Genomic DNA, 23,547 nt, shown 5'->3' with positions numbered 1-23,547 from the left:
TTACTATTCAACCATCACCCGTGTCCACCTTGAGATGCATCTTTTTTGTTAACAGGCTTATTTGAGAATCATGTACATACTGTAAGATTCGCTCATTTAAGTGAAAGTGGTTTTTCTTAAGAGTGGCAGAACCACCACTGTAATCTAATTTTAGGAAGTTTTCATCACCCTGGAAAAAATCCTGTGCCCAGTTAGCATCATTCCCAGTTCCCTCTCTTCCCTTCCTCCTCTGGCAACCACTAACCAGACGTTCCATCCGAGTGGAAACATGTACGATGGAGTCTTCTGTGACTGGCTTCATTCAGCATCACGTTCTCAACCCTCATAGTGTAGTGGGCATCAGGATTTAGTTCCTTCTTATTGCTGGCTAATATTCCATTGTATGGATATATGCATTTTATTTATCCATCAGCTAATTGACACTTTCTGTTTCCACTTTCTGGCTATTATGTGAACATCTGGTTAAATCTTTATATGGATTTAAGTTTTCGTTTTTCTGGATCTATGTGAGTGGAATACCTGGGTCAGATGATAACTGTGTTTAACATTTGTGGAATTGCCAAACTGTTTTTAAAAGTGGCTGCATTTTTTTTTTTTTAGATTTTATTTATTTATTTGAGAGAGAGAGTGAGCGAGGTAGAGCACAAGTGGCGGGGACAGGGGCTGAGCAGGGAGCCTGATGTGGGGCTCAATCCCAGGACCCTAAGATCATGACCTGAGCCGAAGGCAGATGCCCAATTGACTGAACCACCCAGGTGCCCCATGGCTGCATCTTTTAACATTCCCAACAGCAAAGTGTGAGGGATTTGATTTCTCCACATCTTTGCCTACACTTGTTATTTGTGTATTTTTTATTATGGCCTCATGGTAGATGTGAAGTGATATTGTTGTTTTGACTTGCATTTCCATAATGGTTAACGATCTATAGAGCATCTTTTCATATACTTATTCTCCATTTGGAGAAATGTTTGTTCATATCCTTTGCCCATTTAAAAAATTGGATTAGTTATCTTTATTATTGAGCTTTAAGAGTTTCATTAGATACATGTCTTTTAAATATTTCTTTCTGTTCTGTTGATTGACTTTTCACTTTTTATTGGTATCGTTTGCAGCACAAAAGTTTTAAATTTTCATTAGTTCCAGTTTATCTGTTTTTCCTTTTGTTGCTTGTGCGTTTGGTGTCGTATCTAAGAAACCATTGCCTAACTCAAGGTTGGAATATTTACTTCTGCTTCCTTCTAAGAGTTTTATAATTTTAACTTCTTTTTTTTTTTTTTTTAAGTAGGCTCTAGGCCCAGTGTGGGACTTGAACTCATGACCTGGAGATAAAGAGTTGCATGCTCCACAGACTGAGCAGCCAGGTGCCCCATTAACTTTTACTTTTAAGTCTATAACCACTTTGAGTTAACTTTTGTGTATGTTGGTGTTAGGTGTCCAACTTCGTTCTTTTCCATGTAGATACCCACTTTCCCTATCAAATGGTCTTGGCACCTTTGTTGGAAATCAGTGGACTTTAAATGTAAGGATTGATTTCTGGATTCTCAATTCTATTCCATTGATTTGTAGGTCTAGCCTTATGTCAGTACCACAGTGTCTTGATTAGTGTAGTTTCATAATAAGTCTTGAAATCAGGATGTATGAGCCCCCCAACTTTATTCCTTTCCATGATTGATTTGGCTCTTCTGGGTCTCTGTAATTTCCATATGAACTTTAGGATTAGCTTGTCAATTTCTGCAAAAAAGGCAGCTGGGATTTTGATGGGGATTGTGCTGACACCGATTTGGAGAGTACTGTATTGCCATCTTAACAATGTTAAGTCTTCTATGGGTATAGGATGTCTTTCCATTTACTTAGGTCTTTTTTATTTCTATAACATATTTTCCAACGTTCACATGTTGTCCTTTTTTGGGGGGAGATTAAATTTATTCCTAAGTTTTTTATTCTTTTTTTTTTTTGAAGAGTCCATTTATTTATTTATTTGTCAGAGAGAATGCGCGCGTGTGCAAAAGCAGGGGGAGGGGCAGAGGGAGTGGGAGAAGCAGGCTCCCCACTGAGCACGGAGCCCCATGCAGGACTCAGTCCCAGGACCCTGGGATCATACCCTGAGCTGAAGGCAGCCGTTCAGCCAACTGAGCCACCCAGGTGCCCTGGGGTTTTCTATACAAGATCATGTCATCTGCAAATAGGGACAGTTTTACGTCTTTTCTAATCTAGATACTCTTCATTATTTTCTTGCCTAACTGCCCTGGCTAAGATATGCAGTACAATGTTGAATAGAAGTGGCAAGAGAGGGGCGCCTGGGTGGCTCAGTCGTTAAGCGTCTGCTTTCAGCTCAGGGCATGATCCCAGGGTCTTGGGGTCGAGCCCTGCATCGGGCTCCCTGCTCTGCTGGGAGCCTGCTTTTTCCTCTCCCACTCCCCCTGCTTGTGTTCCCTCTCTCGCTGGCCATCTCTCTCTCTGTCAAATAAATAAATACAATCTTTAAAAAAAAAAGAAAGAAAGAAAGAAAGAGAAAAGAAGTGGCAAGAGAGAGGTGCTTGAGGGGCTCAGTCAGTTGAGCGCCCGACTCTTGATTTCAGCTCAGGTCATGATCTTAGGGTGGTGAAGTTGAGCCCCAAGTGGGGCTCCATGCTCAGTGGGGACTCTGCTTGAGATTCTCTCTCCCTCTCCCTCTGCCCCTCCCCCTGCTTGTGCACGCACCTGCGCGCTCTCTCTCAAATAAATAAATCTTAAAAAAAAATAAAAAATAAAATGCTTACGTGTTTCAAAGCAAGAAACCAGACTAGCTTTCTCCAGATTATGCAGAGGAAAGAATAGTTTACACTTTCTTTGTCCATCACTCCTTAGGATATATGAGGAAATATGTTGGGGAACAGTGTGACATCATTTCTTTGGAAGAAATTGTGGAGTGCTGTATATTTCCATTTTCATTCTCTTACCTTTGGAGAAGAAAGAGGTGTTTCCACCTAACCTCAAGCCAAGCAAAGAAGTTCCAAAAGGACCTCTCCCTCTGGGTGGGGTGTGGTCAGGAGGGGAAAGAACCTGTCACCCAGGATTGTAAGTTTGCTTAGCTGCAGAAATCCCTATGTCCAGACCTGCTAAAGGGACCAGAGTTGAACTTTTGGGAGGAACCCTCAAATGTATAGAGTATGGTCTCTGTGAAAGTGACCAATGCTCAACCTTAAAAATGCAATTATCCAACTGCAGAGAAATAGATAAACTGAGGTATACTTGTAAAGATGAATGACTGAGCCTCCGCATAAACAGAGATGAGTCTCACATACTGATGAGCTTAGACAAAAAGCAGGTCACCAAAGACCACATAAGGTATGATTCCTGAGCAAAAAATTCAGAACTATGCCAAGCCAAACCAGGTATTGTTTAGGCTAATTCTACCTCTGTCTTTATCTGTAGGCACATCTCATTTTACTGCACTTCACAGATACTGCGTTTTTCCACAGGTTTAAGGTTTGTGGCAACTCTCAGTGCCGCTCTTCCAGCAGCATTTGCTCGCGTCCCGTCTCCTGTATTTTGGTAATTCTCGCAGTATTCCAGATGTTTTCATTATTGTGATGTTTGTTGTGGTCTGTGGCTAGTGGTCTTCGATGTTAGTTTGTCACTGTGTCACGTCAACAGCAGTAAGCAGGCTTAGTGAGACCACTCGCGGCTGTGGACGGTGAAGCGCAGTGCGACTTTCCACTCAGACCTTGTTCGTGTGCCTTTAAGTCTCTCTGACCCTCCTCCACGGGGAGGTGGATGTGAGGGTTTTCCTCCCGTCCTCGTTTGGCTGCCTCTCACACGCTTTCCTTGCCGCATACTTGATAGCTGGGCATTGGGCTGACGAACTTGGATTCAGTTACAGTGTAAGATGATGAACTTAATTGGTAAATGTGTGTGTTCTGACTGTTCCACCCACTAGTCATTCCCCATTTCTCTCCCTCTCCTCAGGCCTCCCTAGTCCTTGGGACACCACAGGATTGAAATTAGGCCTGTTAATAACCCACATGGCCTCTAAGTGTTCAGCTGAAAGGAAGAGTCATACAACTCTCACTTTAAATCCAAAGTTAGAAGTGGGGATGCCTGGGCAGCTCAGTCAGTTAAGGGTCTTCCTTCGGCTCAGGTCATGATCCCAGGGTCCTGGGATGGAGTCCTGCGTCTGGCTCCTTGCTCAGCAGGGAGTCTGCTTCTCTCTCTCCCTCTGCTGCTCCCTCTGCTTGTGCTCTCTGGCTCGCTCTCTCTGTCAAATAAATAAATAAATAAAATCTTTTTTAAAAATTAATTTAAAAAAGAGTTAGAAGTAATTGAGCTTATTAAGGAAGGCATGTTGAAAGCTGAGATAGGCCAAAAGCTAGGCCTCTTTGTGCCAGACAGCCTAGTTGTGAATGCAAAGGAAAGTTCTCGAAGGCAATTAAAAAGATCTACTCCAATGGACCCACAAATAACAAGAAAGCAAAATAGCCTTATTGCTGATATAGAGAAAGTTTGATCTGGATGGAAGATGAAACCAGCCATTCTCTTAAGCCAAAGCCTTATCCAGAGCCAGACCCTAACTCTCTTCAATTCCGTGAAGGCTGAGAGAGGTGAGGAGCTGTGGAAGAAGAATTTGAAGCTGACAGAGGTTGGTTCATGAGGTTTAAGGAGAGAAGTCATCTCCATAGCATACAAACGTAAGACGAAGCAACATGTGCTGATGTAGAAGCTGCAGAAAGTTCTCCAGAAGATGGAGCTGAGACAATTAACAAAGGTGACTACTAACCAACATATTTTCAACGTAGATGAAGCAGTGTTCTATTGGAAGTGCACGCCATCTAGGACTTTCATAGCTATAGAAGTCAATGCCTGACTTCAAAGCTTCAAAGGACAGGCTGACTTTCTTGTTAGGGGCTCAAGTACCTGGTGACTTTAAGTGGGAGCCAATGACCATTCTGAAAACCTAGGGCCCTTAAGTACTATGCTAAATCGACTGGGCCTGTGCTCTAGAAATGCAACAACAAAGCCTGGATGACAGCACATCTGTTTACAGCATGGTTTACTGGGTATTTTAAATCCATTGTCGAAACCTACCCCTCAGATGCCTTTTAAAATACTGTTGCTCATTGGCAAGACACCTGATCACCCGAGTGTGGTTGGATATGTGCAGTGAGATTAGTGTTATTTTCATGACTGCTAACTGAACATCCATTCTGTAGACCATGGATCAAGGAGTAATTCCAACTTTCAGATCTTATTAAATACGCATTGTAAGGCTATATCTGCCACAGATAGTGATTCTTCTGATGGATATGGGCAAAGGAATTTGAAAATCTTCTGGAAAGAACTCAGTATTCTAAAGATTTTATTTATTTTAGAGAGAGAGCATGAGCTGGGGGAGGAGCAGAGGGGGAGCAAGATGGAGAGGGAAAGAATGTCAAGCGGACTCCATGCCAAACTTGGAGCCTGGTGCAGGGCTCAAACTCATGAACTTGAGATCATGACCTGAGCCAAAACCAAGTTGGACACTCAACCGACTGAGCCACCCAGGTACTCCAAGGATTCACTATTCTAGATGCCATCAAGATCATTTGTGATTCCCCAAAATAATAAAATACCTAGGAATAAACTTAGCCAAAGACGTGAAAGACCTATAGTCTGAAAACTATAAAACATTAATAAAAGAAATTGAAGATGACACACAAAAATGGAAAGACATTCCATCTCATGGATTGGAAGAACAAATATTAAATGTCTATACTACCCAAAGCAATCTACGGATTTAATGCAGTCCCTATCAAAATACCAACAGCATTTTTCACAGAACTAGAACAGACAATCCTAATATTTGTTTGGAGCCACAAAAGACCCCAAATAGCCAAAGCAATCTTGAAAAAGAAAAACAAAACCAGAGGTATCATAATTCCAGACTTCAAGTTATATTACAAAACTGTAGTAATCAAAGCAGTATGTTACTAGCACAAAAATAGACACATAGATCAATGGAACAGAATAAAGTCCAGAAATAAACCCACATTTGTATGGTCAATTAATCTTCAAAAAGGAGGAATGAATATGTTGGAGAAAGTAGACCACTTTCTTATACTATACACAAAAATAAACTCAAAATGGATTAAGGACCTAAATCTGAGACCTGAAACTGTAAAAATCCTAGAAGAGAGCACAGGTAGTAATTTCTCTATTGGTCATAGCAACATCTTTCTAGATACATCTTCTGAGGCAAGAGAAACACAAGCAAAAATAAACTATTGGGACTACATAAAAATCAAAAGCTTCAGAAACAAAACAGGATCATAGGGGAAAAGAGGGGAAAAAAATAAGATGAAGTTAGGGAGACAAACCATAAGCATCTCTTAACTATAGGAAACAAATTGAGAGTGGCTGGAGAGAAGGGGGGTAGGGATATGGGGTAACTGGGTGATGGGCATTAAGGAGGGCACATGATGTAATGAGCACTGGGTGTTATATGCAACTGAGGAATCACTGAACTCTACCTCTGAAACTAATAATATACTATATGTTAATTAATTGACTTTAAATAAAATTAAATAAAAAGCTTCTGCACAGGGGTGCCTGGGTGGCACAGCGGTTAAGCGTCTGCCTTCGGCTCAGGGCGTGATCCCGGCGTTATGGGATCGAGCCCCACATCAGGCTCCTCCGCTGTGAGCCTGCTTCTTCCTCTGCCACTCCCCCTGCTTGTGTTCCCTCTCTCGCTGGCTGTCTCTATCTCTGTCAAATAAATAAATAAAATCTTTAAAAAAAAAAAAAAAACTTCTGCACAGCAAAGGAAACAACCAACAAAACTAAAAGGCAGCCTACTGAATGGAAGAAAATATTTGCAAATGACATATCCAATAAAGGGTTAGTATCCAAAATACATAAAAACTTATAAACTCAATACCAAAAAAAACCCAAATAATCCAATTTAAAAATGAGCAGAAGGCATGAACAGACATTTCTCCGAAGAAGACATACAGACCAACAGACACATGAGCAGATACTCAGCATCACATCATCAGGGAAACGCAAATCAAAACCACAAGGAGGTAAACCCTCACATGTGTCAGAATGGTTAACTCAGGAAGACAAGAAACAGCAGTTGTTGACAAGGATGTGGAGAAAGAGGAGCCCTCATGCACTGTGGGTGGGAAAGCGAACTGGTGCAGCCCCTGTGGACACAGCATGCAGGTTCCTCAAGAAATTAAAAATAAAAATACCCTATGATCCAGGAATCACGCTACTGGGTATTTACCCAAAGAGTATGAAAACACTAATTCAAAGGGATACATGCGCTCCTATGTTTATTGCAGCATTATCTACGACTGCCAAACTACGGAAGCAGCCCAAGTGTCCATCGATAGGTGAATAAAGAAGATGTGGTGTATATACAATGGAATGTTATTCAGCCATTAACAAGCCATTAAAATATTGCCATTTGCAACAACATGGATGGATCTAGAGAGTATGATGTTAAGTGAGATAAACCAGAGAAAGACAAATACCGTATAACTTCACTCATATGTAGAACTTAAGAAACAAAGGGGGAGGGGCACCTGGGTGGCTCAGTTGGTGAAGCGTCTTCCCTCGGCTCAGGTCATGATCCCAGGGTCCTGGGATTGAGTCCCACATCGGTTTCTTGCTCAGTGAGCAGTCTGCTTCTCCCTCTCTCTGTCCCTCCCCCCAACTCGTGCTCTCTCTCTCTCTCTCAAATAAATAAAATCTCAAAAAAAAGGGGAGGGAAGACACAACCCAAAAAACACTCTTTTTTTTTTTTTTTTTTTAAGTTCATTTATTAGGGATGCCTGGGTGGCTCAGTTGGTTAAGCCTTCGGCTCAGGTCATGATTCCAGGACGTTGGGATCCTTGCTCAGCAGGGAGCCTGCATCTCCCTCTCCCTCTGCCTGCTTTGTGCTCTCTCGCTGACAAATAAATAAAGTCTTTTTTAAAAAAGGTTCATTTAAGTAATCTCTATACCCAACATGAGGCTCAAACTTACGACCCCGAGATCAAGAGTCATGTGCTTTTTCAACTGAGCCAGTCAGGAGCCCCCAAACATTCTTTTTTAAAAAAATTAATATTATTTTTTTTAATCCCCAAACATTCTTAACTATACAGAACACACTCCAGAGAGAAGGTGGGTGGGGGATGGGTGAAATAGGTGAAGGGTATTAAAAGGACACTCGATGAGCACTGAGTAATATAAAGGACCGTTGAGATCACTATACTGTATACCTGAAACTAGCACTGTATGCTAACTACACTGGCATTAACATTTTTTTTAAAGATTTATTTATTTATTTTTAGAGAGAGAGTGTGTGTGTGTCCGTGCTTAGTGGGGAGAAGGGCATAGAGAGAGGGAGGGAGAGAATCCCTGCTGAATGAGGAGCCTGATCTGGGGCTTGATCTCATGACCTTGAGATCATGACCTCAGCCAAAACCAAGAGTCAGTGGCTTAACTGACCAGGCACCCCTGGAATTAAAATTTGGGGAAGAGGGGGGCGCCTGGGTGGCACAGCGGTTAAGCGTCTGCCTTCGGCTCAGGGCGCGATCCCGGCGTTATGGGATCGAGCCCCACGTCAGGCTCCTCTGCTGTGAGCCTGCTTCTTCCTCTGCCACTCCCCCTGCTTGTGTTCCCTCTCTCGCTGGCTGTCTCTATCTCTGTCGAATAAATAAATAAAATCTTTAAAAAAAAAAATTTGGGGAAGAGGTCCAAATATCAACATTAACAGGAGTGTTGATGATGTTGATTCCAAAGTCATGGTTGACTTTGAGGAGTCGAGGACTTCAGTGGAGGAAGTCACTGCAGGTGTGGTGTAAACAGCAAGAGAATGAGAGTTAGAAGTGAGCCTGAAGATGGGACTGAGTTGCTGGGGTCTTAGGATAAGACTTGACAGGGTGAGGAGTTGCTGCTGCTGCTGTTTTTTTAGAGAGAGAGAGCGCACGTGCACGAGCAGTTGTAGGGGAAGGGGCAGAGGGAGAGGGAGCACTGAGTGCAGAGCCCAATGTGGGGCTCCACCCACGAACCCCAGATCATGACCTGAGCTGAAATCAAGAGTTGGATGCTTAACCGAAAGCCCAGGTGCTCTAGGAAGTTGCTTCTTACAGATGAGCAAAGAAATTTTTAGAGATGGAATCTACTCCTGGTGAAGATGCTGTGAAAATTGTTGAAATGACAACAAAGGATTTAGAATATGACCACGTTTAGTTGATAAGGCAGTAGCAGGGTCTGAGAGGACTGACTCCAGTTTTGTTTTTTGTTTTTTGAAAGATTTTATTGATTTATTTGACAGAGGCAGCCAGCGAGAGAGGGAACACAGGCAGGGGGAGCGGGAGAGGCAGAAGCAGGTTTCCAGCAGAGGAGCCTGATGTGGGGCTCGATCCCAGAACGCCAGGACCACGCCCTGAGCCAAAGGCAGACACTCAACGACTGCGCCACCCAGGCGCCCCTGACTCCAGTTTTGAAAGAAGTTCTACTGTGGGTAAAATGCTATCAGATAGCATCATGTGCTACAAAGGAATTGTTTGTGAAAGGAGGAGCCAGTCGATGTGGCCAACTGCACTGTTGTCTTGTTTGAAGAAGCTGCCATGGCCGTCCCAGCCTTCAGCAGGCACCGTGCTGACCCGTCCACAGCCATCAACATCCAGGCAGGACCCTCCAGCAGCAGAAAGATTACGGCTCACAGCCCAGATGGTGGTTCTCATTTTTCTGGAATAAACTATTTTAAAATTAAGGTACGTACATTTTTTTAGACACAATGCTCTTGCATAGTTAATAGAAAGTTACACAATACTACAGTATTGTGTAAACATAATTTTTATATGCACTGGGAAAGGAAAAAAATGACTAGCTTTATTGTCACAATCGCCTTATTGCAGGGGTTTGGAACCAAACGGGCAGTACCTCTGAGGTATGCCGTGTCTCACTGCATTCACAGTAGGGGTTATCTCTGCACAGCAAGGAGCGGCACAAAAACTTCAAAAGTCGGGGTAATGCTGTATTTCTTAAGCTTGGTGGCACATGACGGGCTCATTTATTACTATTTTTATAACTCACACACGTTATACATATTCTTATGTGCATTTAGTAATAAAGTTAAAGCCAGTTTTATCAAATTCTTCTTATTTTTTTAATATAGTGACTTCCAACTGAACACAGCAGGGCTTCTGGCGATCTGGATTGTTGCTGAACTGAAGTTGGTAGAGCACTCTGGGTGGGTTATTTGGATACTGATAACATCCGTTTTTTGCAAGTCAGTGCTTGCTTAAGACCTTTGTTATGATCTTGAGATAGAAGTAGTAAGACTCCATGTGCTCTTTCGGTCTGTACGTTCTGGGCATTTCTGTTTTGGGAAGCTTCCCTTCCTTTCTTCACATTTAATTCATTCCTTAGTAATTCAACAAATCTTTATTGAGTGTATATGTGTGCTGGACAGGGTATGGAGTGCTTGAAATGGACTTCAGCACGTCTGAGTTCCTGCCCTCATGGAGTGGGTCTAGCAGAAGGCCTGATCTTACCAGAAAATCAAACATTTAACTTGGATCTGTGACAGAGTCTATGGGGGAGAGTCCAGGGTGAGCACATTTAGCAGGGGGTTTGGGAAAGGCTTCCCCTAAGGGATGACCTGCAAGATGACTGAAGACTAGGGGAAGGTGTGGGTTTGGGTCCAGGCAACCTGGGAGCAAGTCCAGGGCCAGCCGCTGGCAGTTTGAGGCGACTAGCAGAAAATATGCAGCTGACATGGTAAGAACACACAAGGGGTTTGCAGAGTGGGCAAGCCAGGAAATGGGGGTCTCCGAGGCTGTGCTCAGGACTTTGGACTTGACCTATGAGCAGGGCGAGCTGCCCAGGGGCTTTCGCTGGAGGTGAACATACCAGCTTTATGTATTTTTCAGTCACTTAGGCTGCCATTTGGGGGGGGGAGGATAGCAAAGGGAGTCCATGAGGAGAGGGGAGTCAGGTGGTGTCCAGAGGTCGGTGAGACAGGGGGTAAAAACTTGAGAACCGTCACAGTAGAGGCGGCAGGTAAAGTTAGGACTGGAGGACATACTGTTCACTAAAGAGGCGATGTTAACCCCAACCCTAACCTGTTCTTAGTAGTACCATTTGGTCTTTAAAAAAAAAAACAACATAATTAGCCTAGACGTTTCCCCAGATAGTATTTTTGACAAAGTAAGTGAAAATTAATAAAGGGAAATTTCACTAAAATGGAGTTGGGAGGCCAGAAGGGGGTGCTCCCCCGTCCTACCCTGAAAGGTCAGTTACAGGAAGAATCATCAATTACAGGCCCAGCAGGAAAAGATGCGTGTTACATCTCCTACAAGAAATCGGCTTTTCCTGCAGCCTAACCGATGGCAAACTGTCATTTCTCTAAGGGACTTTGTCCAGCTTTCTCCTAATTTGTTGGACCAGCCTATGGTTTTTGCCATAGTTTGCTTGTCTTCAGTTGCAATTCCTCCCCAAAAAGCCCTTTTTGCTGGCCTAAGGGCTTGGCCAGGCGGCCTCGGGGTGGGTCTGGCATCCTGGGGGCGGGGTGAAGGGTGGGTTCGGGGTGGGGCCTGTGGACTCAGGGCAGGGCCCGCAGAAGGTGGTGCTGGGGCGAGGTGGGGCCTGGGGCGGAGAGCTGGTGCGAGATCGCTGTGCTCCTTGACCTGTGCCGTTCACTGTCAAGTAGGTGCTCCAGAGGCTAGGGTTTTTTTTACCTTTTCTCTTTTTTTAAAGTAGTCTCCACGCCCGCCTGGGACTTGAACTGACTACCCTGAGATCGAGTCGCTTGCACTACGCACAGAGCCAGCGAGGCGCCCCTGCCGTCTTTTGAAAAGGTAAATTGTGCCCCTGGGATTTGGCCTGGGCCAGAGACTGGATCAGACTCTGCCACATGGGTGTGGCTGTGACCTTGGACCTCACCTGGAACAGGTGGGCCAAGTAGAATTCTGGTGCCCATCCAGACCTGCATTGCTCAATCCTAAAGATTTAGCAAGGGAAATCCGATCTCATTATTTATACCTGCCTGCTGGAGAGGATTTAAGGTAGCCTCAGGGACTCTGCCAGAATCTAAACATCAGTTTGGACAGGTATTTACTATTTTTCTAAGCTCTCGGCAATGGCAGATTAAGCTTTATTTAATTTATTATTTATTTTTTTAAAGATTTTATTTATTTATTTGACAGAGAGATCGTGAGCAGGGGCTCCCCCCTGAGCAGGGAGCCTGACCCAGGAGGGTCTCATCCCAGGACCCCGGGGTCATGACCTGAACCGAAGGCAGACCCTACACTCACTGAGCCCCCCAGGTGCCCCATATGGCAGATTAAGCTTTAAATAGATAGGATTCAGATACTCGTATCAGATTTTAGTTCATAATTTACTTCCTTACATGAATTCAGTTATTTCTTTCTTCAGGGTTTAGCAACCCTGCCAGGCCATTTCTCTCTCTCTCTCTTTAAGATTTTATTTATTTATTTGTCAGAACATGTGAGCACGAGCAGGGGGAGCAGCAGAGGGCGAAGCAGACTCCCCGCTGAGCAGGGAGCCTTGTGTGGGGCTGCATCCCAGGACCCCGGGGTCATGACCGGAGCCGAGGGCAGACGCTACACTGACTCAGCCCCCCAGGTGCCCTGACAGGCCATTTCTTAAAGCACCTGTGTTTGCTGGTAGTTGAGACACATTTTGATAGTATTGATTTTAAGTCATGCTGGATTTGCTGATAACTGGTGACTGGAGAAAGCTCACAGAAAAGCTGTAAATGATGCATTTCTCTCTAACCCTGAACCAGCAAGGAATCTGCAAGCTGTTTGGCATATCTTAACTTTTTTGGGTCCCCTTATCTAGTCAAGTGCTGATTAGATCATTCCCATCAAATCCAGAATCTCCTGCTGGGGGTAATAGGAAAGGAGAGGGGCTGACCATGGTACCACCTACCCCTCATTAAGGAGAATTCTTGTTTTTCAACCTGTTTTCTGAGCCCCTTTTGTGCACAAGCTGGGCCCGTGGTCTGTGTGGGGGACCGAGAAGAAAGGACTTTAGTTTTGGACTCACAGAGAGAGCGGGACTGCTGGTAGAGAGAATGGACTTTCACAGGGGTTGGAGAGAAGATCAAAGCCAGGGGCATGGGTCTGAGGCGAATCTTGCACATTGGGGAAGTGAGGATGATTTGGGGGGTATTGGGCCCATCTATCCAATATTAAGGGAGAAAGACGCATGAGGAAATAGGATTTTAAGAAATTCTACTGTGGGGGCACCTGGATGGCTCAGTTGGTGAAGTGTCCGACTTCAGCTCAGGCTGTGATCCCGGGGTCCTGGGATTAAGTTCTGTATCAGGCTCCCTGCTGCTTCTCCCTCTGCCGCACACCCTGTTCACGCTCTCTCTCTGAAATAAATAAGTTTTTTAAAAATCTTTTTCTTTTAATAATAATTTTTATTATATTATGTTAGTCACCATACAGTATATCCCTAGTTTTTGATGTAAAGTTCCATGATTCATTGTTTGCATATAACACCCAGTGCACCATGCAATATGTGCCCTCCTAAATACCCATCACTGGCCTATCCCATTCCCCCACCCGCCTCCCCTCTGAAGCCCTCAGTTTGTTTCCCAGAGTCCACAGTCTCTCATGGTTCATTCCCTCTTCTGTTTACCCCCCCTTCATTCTTCCCTTCTTCTCCTTCTGATCTTCCTATTTCTTATGTTCCATAAATGAGTGAAACCATATGATAATTGTCTTTCTCTGCTTGACTTATTTCACTTAGCATTATCTCCTCCAGTGCCGTCCATGTTGCAGCAAATGTTGAGAACTCGTTCTTTCTGATAGCTGAGTAATATTCCATTGCATATATGGACCACAGCTTCTTAATCCAGTCATCTGTTGAAGGGCATCTCGGTTCCTTCCACGATTTAGCTATTGTGGACAATGCTGCTATGAACATTGGGGTGCATATGGCTGTTCTCTTCTTAAAAAAAAAAAAAAGGAATTCTGTATTTTTCTTTGGTGTAGTCTGTTAATTTTTAGAGACTTGGGTAAATGTCCAAGTTGTTCTGTTTGAAATGTTAGTAACTTTTGTTCATTGAAAGCTTACAGTTGGTTCTCTGGGCTCTGCATGTTCTCTCACGGTTGGGGCCACCAGCAAGGCTGTGTGTTGCCCTCCTTTTTTGTTTGAGGAAAGTGAGTTTCAGGGAAAGGCCAGCCCAGCAGAGCAGTTGGTCTGAACCCAGATCCCAGCTTGTCTATACCTGATCCTACTTTGCTTGTCTATACCCAATCCTTCTTTGTTTTCCTTTTGGAGGAAAGTTATAAAATATTAAAAATATCTTTAGGAACAAGGATCATAAAGCCCTATTTAATGCATTTGGCAGACAATAACATATCTTTTACTTTCACAGTAAAAAGTGATCAGTTTTATTAGTTAGTCACTGCTGCATACATAACAAATTACCTGAATTTCAGTGGCTGTAAAAACAAACTCTGCGACCTCCCAGGTTTTTTTGGGTCAGGAATCCAGGAGTGGCTTACCCAGGTGGCTCTGGCCCAGGATCTGATGAAACAATAATCGAGGTTGGGCCAGGGCTGTGGTCACCTCTGTGCTCACCAGGCTGTTGGCAGGCTTCTAGAATCTGCTTCAAGCTCACTCACAAGCACAGCCCTGCCCACCGCCCCCCCGGAGTGGGAGAAAGAGAGCCCCTTTGGTGACCTCCGATTGCTTCTGCTGTATTCTCTTCACTAGAAGCACCAGGGTTGGGATCACGCAAAGATGTGGTTGACAGGAGGGGGATCTTTGAAGGTTGTCTGAGAGGCTGCCACCACGGCTGCAGGGTAGAAATAAAGAGCCAAGTAGCATAGGGAGGAAAGTGGGCGTGATGGAGATATTGGTAACTTCAGAGGCATGGGTGCATTGCCCTCAGGTATTACAGGGATTTGTCCAAGGAATAAAATGAATTCCAGGGTCGATGTCATTTAGAAAGTCTAAAGAGTAACTGCAATATAATGATTAATGAGAAATACGTATTCGGTGGTTCAGAGATCAAAATATACCTCAGATGTATTTGGTCTTCATCCACTTCCTAGAAATGCTTATAAGCCAGAAAGGTGACATGGATGCCTTCATGAAGGTGACCTTGGGACCCCACCCCCGGGCAGGGCTGACTGCCAGGAGGACCAACCTTGTGATCAGAGGTTGGATGTTTCAGCCCCACCCCCGACCTCTGGGGAGAGGCTGGCGATGGACTCAGCCAAATGCCAACGATTTCATCAATCCTGGCTATGCCGTGAAGCCTCCATAAAAACCCAATAGGTCAGCTTTTCGGTCCTTTCTGGAGACCTTCCATGCTTAGGGAAGCGGCACTCTTCCACGACGAGCCGGCCCCAAGCTCCATGAGGACAGAAACTCAGTTGTCTGGCACGTCCCTCTTGGTGTCCTTTATCATATCCTTTGAGGAACTGGGAAGCACAAGGCAGTGTCCCCTGAGTTCTGTGAGCTACTCTAGCGAGTTGGAGAACCTAGGAAGGAGGTGGTTGGAAACTCCAGTCTGCCAGTGGGTCAGAAGCACAGGGAGCAGCCTGGTGCCTGTGACTAGTGTTGGCAGGTGGGGACGGGGCAGCCTTAGAGCACTCAGCCCTCAACCTGTGGGATCTGATGCTATCTCTGGGTTGATAGTGTCAGAATTGAGTTGAATTCTGGGACACTCGGACACTCAGCTGGTATCCTGAGAATTGCGTGGAGTTGTGGGTGGGGGAATCCCCCCATGTTGGAAATTGGGCACTCAGAACCCTAAAAGAGCAGTAGAGGAGCATATTGATCTTTTAAAGACTTTTTGACAGCAAACACTGTGCTTGTCTTTCTGCAGGCCATGGGGGATCAGGACTTACCTGGCGTTTTGGTGGCTGGATTGGAAGGGTCGTATGGTATATGTGAAGATCATGTTGGAGATCTGCAGAAACACTTTAATCTCATTACCATGCAAGAATTTTTGGAAAATAAAATGCAATTTGGCCCAAAGATCCAAGCTGTATATATCTGGGGAGGAAAGCCGGCCGTTGACCAGGAGCTCCTGGGGAGCCTGCCATCACTGAAGATAATTGCCAGCGCAGGAGTAGGTCTCGATCACCTGGACCTGAAGCTCATTGCCAGCTTTGGTGTGAAGGTAGCCAACACACCACAGGCTGTGTCCAACCCCACGGCCGACATGGGGATGGCCTTACTGCTGGCGGCAGCTCGAAGAGTTGTAGAAGGTAAGCAGCCATTGGAGATGCTGGTTTTCCAAAGAGAGCAGATGACAGATACTTAATAACAGAGACGATAACATCATTTTGTCTTCAGACTACAAGTCTTTTCTCGGCCCCGACTTCTTCACACTGTATCCAGGACTTTGCTGCACTTGGGAATCGGAGTCACTCTCGGCAGCCCACTCAGGGCCCGAGCCCAGCTCCCCGGCACATGGCGGCCCGCAGTCTGTCTGACAGCAGCCATGTCCACCCCCACGAGGTTCCTCTCGTTCCCTTGACGGGCGAAGTAATTTCAGTATCTCTGTGGAAATGCCCTTGGGGTCATTCATTGGTCAGTCAGCATGCTCCCCTGGGGTGAAGGCCTCCAAGTGAGAAGGCAGAATCTGACCTCTGCACACCCTGGACATCTCTGGGAGGGTCCCCAGGAAGGGCAGCGTAGCAGTTCAGCCCTCTCCCCTTCCTCCTGGTGGAGCTTGGGGACGAAGGCGCTTGAGGAAAGAGGAAGCGGGAACCAGGCTCTTCCTGGTTCTGGCTGAGGGCTCATGCGCACACACACGTGTACATATATCACCAGCAAATTTTAACCACAAGTGCTTCCTTAATGTAAAAGATGTTGGCATTTTAAAGCTTTCTACCAGGATGTTCTGGTTTTGTTACGAGGAAACTGCCATTTGTCCCCTCCCTTCAGCCCTTTCAGAAACCTTTGTTTGCAGTCGGGGAGGCGTGATGCTGCGGTGTCAGAAGAGCCCAGGAAGGGTGTGGGCTTTCTGTGTGTGGTGCCATCCCCACTATTCACTCTGTTCCTTATATATTTCAGGTCATATGTTGGCTAGTGCACCGGATAGAGAGGAATTTTCTACAAATTGGATGGGTCAGGAAGTGACGGGGGCCACTCTGGGAATCATCGGCATGGGCAGCATTGGTTACAAGGTTGCTCAGAGAGCCAGAGCATTCGAAATGAAGATTCTGTATCGCAACAGGAGACGCAGGTAAACGTTCGAACATGGGCCTGAAATTAACCGAGCAGAACTTTGCAGCATCACTGCCTTCAGTATGGCTCAGATATAGGACCCCTCCCTTTTCATAGAACTTCCTGCTCTTTCTCTCCAAAAAATAAGAATGATGGTCAAGAAAGTGATTGTGATTACCTAGGAGTGTGACTGAGACTTTCTTTATTGAAACATTCACCAGAAAAGAGATTTTAAATTTTAACTCACAATTGTATTTTTCTAAAGTGAAAGGGAGAAGCTGTCCATACTCACTGAGCAACTTGACTGAAGGACGCGTCAGCACTCAGTGAAGGGCCCGCTTCCTTGACTGTGCGGGCTTCTCCCTCAGCCCAATGCCCAGGCTTATTGGTTCTGTCTCCAAACAGCCTTCAGACCTGCCTGTTCTCTCTCACTTCATCAAGGCCACTGGCTCAGGCCCCATCCTTTCTCACCTGAAATACATATTCTCCTACGGGGCTGCTCACTTCTGCCGTTGACCCTCCAGGCCTCCTTACAAACCAGCCCGATGATGGCCATTGTTTACACCCTTTCAGTGGCTTCCCACTGCCTGTGGACCACATTTGCAGCTGCTGAGAGACTCATGGAGGCATGGTGAGCTGGGAGATTGTGTATTCAGTCAGTGTTTGCACCATGGGCAGTGAAGAGACTTAGGTGTGGTAACTTTCCTTGTGATGAACACACACCCAGAGGCCGCGGTTCTTCCAGGACCAAGTGTGTGATGTGGGCAGGGTGTTCGTCTCTCCTCGGGGCTGTCCCCTGACCTAGATGGGTGTTAGGAGAGAATTCATGTAGTTTGGAATTCCATATTTGTAGAGCCGTGGCGGCTGCCCAGGATGCTGTGACCTCTGGGATCTTGGGGTCTCTGCTGAATAACCAGAGCAGGAGTTAGGATTGGACCAAAACAAAACACAAAAGTCTGCCTGCATCAGACCCCGGATCCTTGCTTTCTGTGTGATAAGCAGCATTCCCAGGCCCTCTCCTGCTCTGTTTGTGTGTTTTCTGGAAACCTGATGTGTTTGCCCACATCAGTGATGCTCTGTGGTCAAGGAAGTACACACTCACGCTCTTACTTGGAGTGGGACTTGCTTCCTTTCAGTCACGTTCCGTTGCCACTGAGCAGGTGTGCACCGTCGGGCTTGTACCAGGCTCTGGGGGGGAGAAACAGCTCCTGGCCTCAAGGAGCCTCCGTCTGTTGAGAAATCCCACAGACCCCCAGGCCTCCCCTCAGAGAACCCAGGGTTACCCACGGGGTTCCCATGGGTCCTGGACCCAGCAGTGAAGGCCGTGTCCTTGGCTCCCCTCAGAAACTCCTTCCTGGGGTGATGTGATGAATTTCTGATTAGAGAACATGGTTTTTCTTCCTTGTTCCCTTCATAGGAAATTAGAGGAGGAGGAAGCTGTGGGGGCCACGTATTGTGAGAGTCTGGATGAGCTGCTTCAGTGGTCAGACTTCGTGCTGTTGGCCGTGGGCCTGACACCCCAGACCCAGAGGCTGATTGGGAAGAGGGAGCTGAGTCTGATGAAGCCCACGGCCATTCTCATCAACATCGGCAGAGGTACTGTCTCCACCGAGCGTGCGCCCGCGGGGCTGGACAGTCACGTGGGAGGAAGCGTCCCGGCCGTAGGGCTCCTCTCATCTGCCTTTCTCCTGATGGTGGCACGTCCAAAAATGCCATGTAAACTGGCGGGGGCGGGGGGTGGTGGTGCTGAGTTTGAGGGAGTCTGCTTTCTGTTTAGAAATATTCCTGATTTTTGTTTTCACATCATTTTGAAACTCAAAGTAGTAACAAGAAGGATGAGCATGGTACAATATAGGACTTTCACATCCCAATTTGGGCATCTACTTGGGGTAGAGGCATTACGTTTGGTTTTCCAGGTGTAATTAAGCAGAATTCATGGGGATGAATTTTCTGAGCCTTCACTTTAAAAAGTAGGTAACTTCGTGTTAGTTTGGTTATTCAGCATTTATGTGGTGCTTTGTGTTTATATACAAGACAGAGTTGCACGTGTTGTGGGTTTGTTGGTGTCACATTTATAAGGAATCGAGGGTCAGCGCTGACATCAGACATCCAGGCCACGCACCTTTGTGGGGCTCGGGGCCAGAGGACATGTGGCACCTGGAGCTACCAGCGGCCGCCCGTGTCTCATCTGTGAAAGAAGGAAAATAATGCTTGCCACCTGAGACTGTAATTTGTAAGAAATACATATTTGGTCATTCAGCGGTGGCCTTTATCCACTGTTCTAGCTCTCTGCTCCCCCAACCCTCAAAATTTTCTAAGCGTTGAGAGTGACAAAGGTGTCTTTTGTTAATGAAGGTGACTCTGGAACCCACTCACTCAAGAGCACGGGCTGCTGCCAGGAGGTCCAACCATGCGATCAGAGGGCTGGAACTTTCAGCCCCACGCCTGACCTCTGGCGGGGGGAAAGGGCTTGGAGGTTCAATCAGCCAGTGGCCAATGATTTAATTGATGGTGGCCATGCAAAGAAACCTTCATAAAACCCCAAAAGGACTGGGTTCAGAAGCCTCTGGATTGGTGAACACCTGGAGATTGGAAAGAGAGGCTGTCAGGAGAGGGCATGGAAGTTCCACACCCTTTCCCCAGACCTCTCCCTGTGCACCTCTCCATCTGGCTGTTGGTTCTTACCCTCTGTCATATCCTTTAACAAACAGGTGAACGTGAGCGTTCCCCTGAGTTCTGTGAGCCGCTGCAGCCAATTACGGATGAGGTCACTGGAACCCCCAATCTGCAGCCAGTTGGTCAGAAGCACAAGTCACAGCCTGGGACTTCTGACTAGTGTCTGAATTCAGGGGGCAGGAGGCAGTCTTGTAGGACTGAGCTCGTAACCTCTGGGATCGTATGCTATTTCCAAGGTAGACAGTGTCAGAATTGAGTTGAATTCTCAGACACCTTGCTGGTATCCTGAAAATGGCTTGGTCTTATAGGAGGGGCCCACCCCCCCATGTTGGAATTGGGTCTGGGAACCCAAAAAGAGTTGGTGACGGAAGACAGAAAACTGCACAGTGCTGAGCTAATATGCTTGAGAGTTCTCTAAAAATTCAGACCTTCTAGGTGAGCAGGAAGGACCAGTGCGTGCATTAGGTGGTTTCAGTAATGTCAGAGGCTCATGAACATGCCCAAGATTCTGGAAAAACAGCCCGGGAGAGGGCGTGGGACGAGGCTTCTCCAGCAGCAGCCGCCGCACACCAGGGGCACTCTGTGTCCTGACCAGCGGACCGGCCCCTCAGTCGGTCAGTGGAAAGGAGGCTGTCATTGGGCTCCTTGCTGGTCTCTGCCTCAAGGAAGGGATTTTCTTCTCAGCTTCTCCTCTTCCGTATTTGAAGTGACAGTTGTGGAGTGTGCTTGTGGCTTAGTTTTTAATGTGAGTTTGCAGATTAAATGTGGGGGGTTTAACCTGGGGGCTGTGTCCCTAACCTGGGGAGGTGGTGTGTAAAGTGAGACAGGCCCAGGCCTGAGGTTAAACAAAGCGGGGCTCAGATCTGGGTTGACGTTAGTAGCTGTGTGACCTGGGGTCAGGCCTCAGTCCCTCACGTGTGGGATTCAGTGAGATAGCGTGTCTGTGGGGCTTAGCGTACTGCCTGTCACGTGGCTCACCACATCTAATAATGAATTGGCAGAATGAAGCTTGCATGCTCTTTGTCAAGACGTTTGACAGAATCAAGACGTGTTTGGAATAGCAGCTACGGTGACCAAAGCATCCTTCCTGGGTCCTGCCTGCCCGTAGTAACACAGAGGCCTTGTCTCATTGACTCAGGTCTGTTAGTCGACCAGGAGGCACTGGTGGAAGCTCTTCAGACTGGGGTCATCAAAGGGGCAGCACTGGATGTGACGCACCCGGAGCCCCTGCCCAGGTAAGGAAGCTGGACAGAACCACCATCTCTCTCGAGGCATGTACGGCACTCCTCCAGCAGTCACTGCTTTTGGCTTTGCAGCTGTGTTAAGTCACAGACCGGCAGGGTCTTGGCCATGGAGGGGCCTGAGCGGGCCTCTGGTGGCCTGACCAGTTCTGCAGATGGCCAGATGTCTGTTTCAACACCTCCGTGCACAGGGAGCTCTGGGCTCTTGGGCAGAAGCCCCCATGGGTGGACACTGCACCGAACAGTCTTGCTTCTGTCCAACCAAAACAGTCCTTGCCTTACCCAGGGACCCTAGTTTGCCCCCTGGAGCATCAGAGTCCCTGACCATTTTCTTTCTTTTTTTTTTTTTAAAGATTTTATTTATTCATTCGACAGAGAGAGAGAGACAGCGAGCGAGAGAGGGAACACAAGCAGGGGGAATGGGAGAGGAAGAAGCGGGCTCATAGCGGAAGAGCCTGATGTGGGGCTCGATCCCATAACGCTGGGATCACGCCCTGAGCCGAAGGCAGACGCTTAACCGCTGTGCCACCCAGGTGCCCCCCCTGACCATTTTCTTTACAAACCTCATGTATTGTCCGACAACCGCCATGTGTCTGAGGTTAAGTATCTTCAGGTCCTTTAATCACAGCCTAAGTGGTAGCATTTCCAGACACCTGGTCATTATTGTTGCTTCCGGCACTTTAGTTTTTGAGGTCCTTTGAAAATGTGCTCCCAAGACCTGAACACAGCATTCATGTTGTCGTCTGACCACACGAGTTGGTTTTGCAGCATGTATTCCTAGCAGGCCTACTGCACCCTTAGTTCGTTACATTTTTAGTCAGCAAAAATTGAAATTACTCCTTCAATTGTCTTTTTTTTTTTTTAAAGATTTTATTTATTTATTTGACAGAGAGAGAGACAGCCAGCGAGAGAGGGAACACAGCAGGGGGAGTGGGAGAGGAAGAAGCAGGCTTCCAGCAGAGGAGCCTGATGTGGGGCTCGATCCCATAAGGCCGGAATCACGCCCTGAGCCGAAGGCAGACGCTTAACCGCTGTGCCACCCAGGCACCCCTCCTTCAATTGTCTTTTATGCACAGAATTTTACATTTATTTCTATTTAATGTAATTTGCTTCTGTGTCTAGTTTTAAGAAAGGACATTTTGTTTTTATTTAAAAGATTTTGTCAGGGAGCAAGCGCAAATGCGCGTGCACATGAGCAGGGGGAGGGGCAGAGGGAGCTGGATACCGGTACCGGCCTGGATCCCAGGACGCTGGGATGACCTGAGCTGAAGGCAGACCCTTCACCAACTGAGCCAGCCAGGCGTCCCTGTTTGTTTTTTGAGAGAGAGAGGGAGCATGCATGCATGCATTGGGGGGGGGGGGCGGAGGGTGAGGGAGGGAGAGTCTCACGTAGACTCCAAATACTATGGACAGGTGTTGTTACAACTGGCCACGACTCCGTTATTTCTGAGTTCTGAGTCGTGGGGACAACCTCATACTGAGACTGGTGTCCAGCGTGTGCTGTTAGTAGGGCCCACCTCCTTCCTAGCAGGAGGACAGATGTGTTTTCTGAGTAGTTCCTGCCCTTGCTAAGCGTAGGCTCTGTCTTCACTTCGATCAGCCCTGGGGACAAGGACAGTCGTAGTGCATTGATATACATTTCAAGTGGCCCCAGAGAACTTCCATAGGTTTGGGCTCTGTAAGATTCCCAGAGGATGGAGGGTTACTGCTGCATGTCTACTTTGGCCTTTGTATTAAAACAGTCAAGAGGCCCTGCCGGGTTCAGGTCACTGCCCTTTCTTAGTGCTGGTTGCTAGGGTTACCATCATTGTTTTGAATCCCCCTGAGCCCCTTCAGTAACACTTCGTTCTTTTTCCGGGCTGACTCCCATCCTCTGCCTTCTTCTGGGAAGAGAACTCCCCCTAATCTAATTCCAGTTAAATCTTTCCCCTCTGAATGCCACTACTCATTAAAGGCACTTCCAGCCTGTCCTACGATGCCTAGACTAGCACGCAGATCCCCAAGGGCCCTCTTCTGTTTTGTGGGCCAGTGTTACTTAATGCACCCCGTGTCGTCCCATTGTCTGCTAATGGCCTGGCTGTGGCTAGGGTACTTGTTTTTGCGCCCCCCCCCACTGGGGTTAGATGAGCGGTGGTCCTGCTGTAAGGCCACCCACAGCTTTCCCCTTCCCAGCATGAGGGTATCAAAACAGAATGTGCAGTTAGAGACAAACCATGGGGAATGGTTCTCATCAGCTAACCCCCTTTCAGAGACCACCCTTTGTTGAAGATGAAGAACATCACTCTGACACCTCACGTCGGAAGTGCCACTCACCAAGCCAGACGACTGATGATGGAGAATCTGGTGGAAAGCATCCTGGCTTCTCTCAGTGGCCTTCCCATTCCTAATGAAGTGCTACTTAAATGATCTTATGTGGGCTAATCAGTGCGGTGACATTAAATGGGGGAAAATCTTA

General features: G+C 46.7%; 1 protein-coding gene across 13 annotated transcripts in view; it reads left to right on the top strand.

Annotated features, from left to right (window-relative positions):
• LOC123787505 (uncharacterized) overlaps positions 1-23,547 on the top strand; it is a 24,192-nt gene extending 645 nt beyond the window's left edge. The window contains exons 2-9 of one of the 13 annotated variants that reach the window (XM_045790339.2): positions 9,281-9,722; positions 10,127-10,201; positions 11,713-11,810; positions 15,827-16,211; positions 17,023-17,194; positions 18,593-18,771; positions 20,990-21,086; positions 23,342-23,547. In XM_045790339.2, the coding sequence (XP_045646295.1) occupies positions 15,830-16,211; positions 17,023-17,194; positions 18,593-18,771; positions 20,990-21,086; positions 23,342-23,498 (987 nt within the window). In that variant the 5' untranslated portion in view covers positions 9,281-9,722; positions 10,127-10,201; positions 11,713-11,810; positions 15,827-15,829 and the 3' untranslated portion in view covers positions 23,499-23,547. The other 12 variants (XM_045790343.2, XM_087869714.1, XM_045790340.2 and 9 more) reach the window with 12 other exon arrangements.

The sequence above is a fragment of the Ursus americanus genome, chromosome 19 (genome assembly GCF_024610735.1).
Source record: "Ursus americanus isolate L20-20 chromosome 19, mUrsAme1.1.p, whole genome shotgun sequence".
Lineage (NCBI taxonomy): Eukaryota > Metazoa > Chordata > Mammalia > Carnivora > Ursidae > Ursus > Ursus americanus.
The sequence above is the reverse complement of the archived record's forward strand: the minus strand, read 5'-3'. Positions and strand labels throughout refer to the sequence as shown.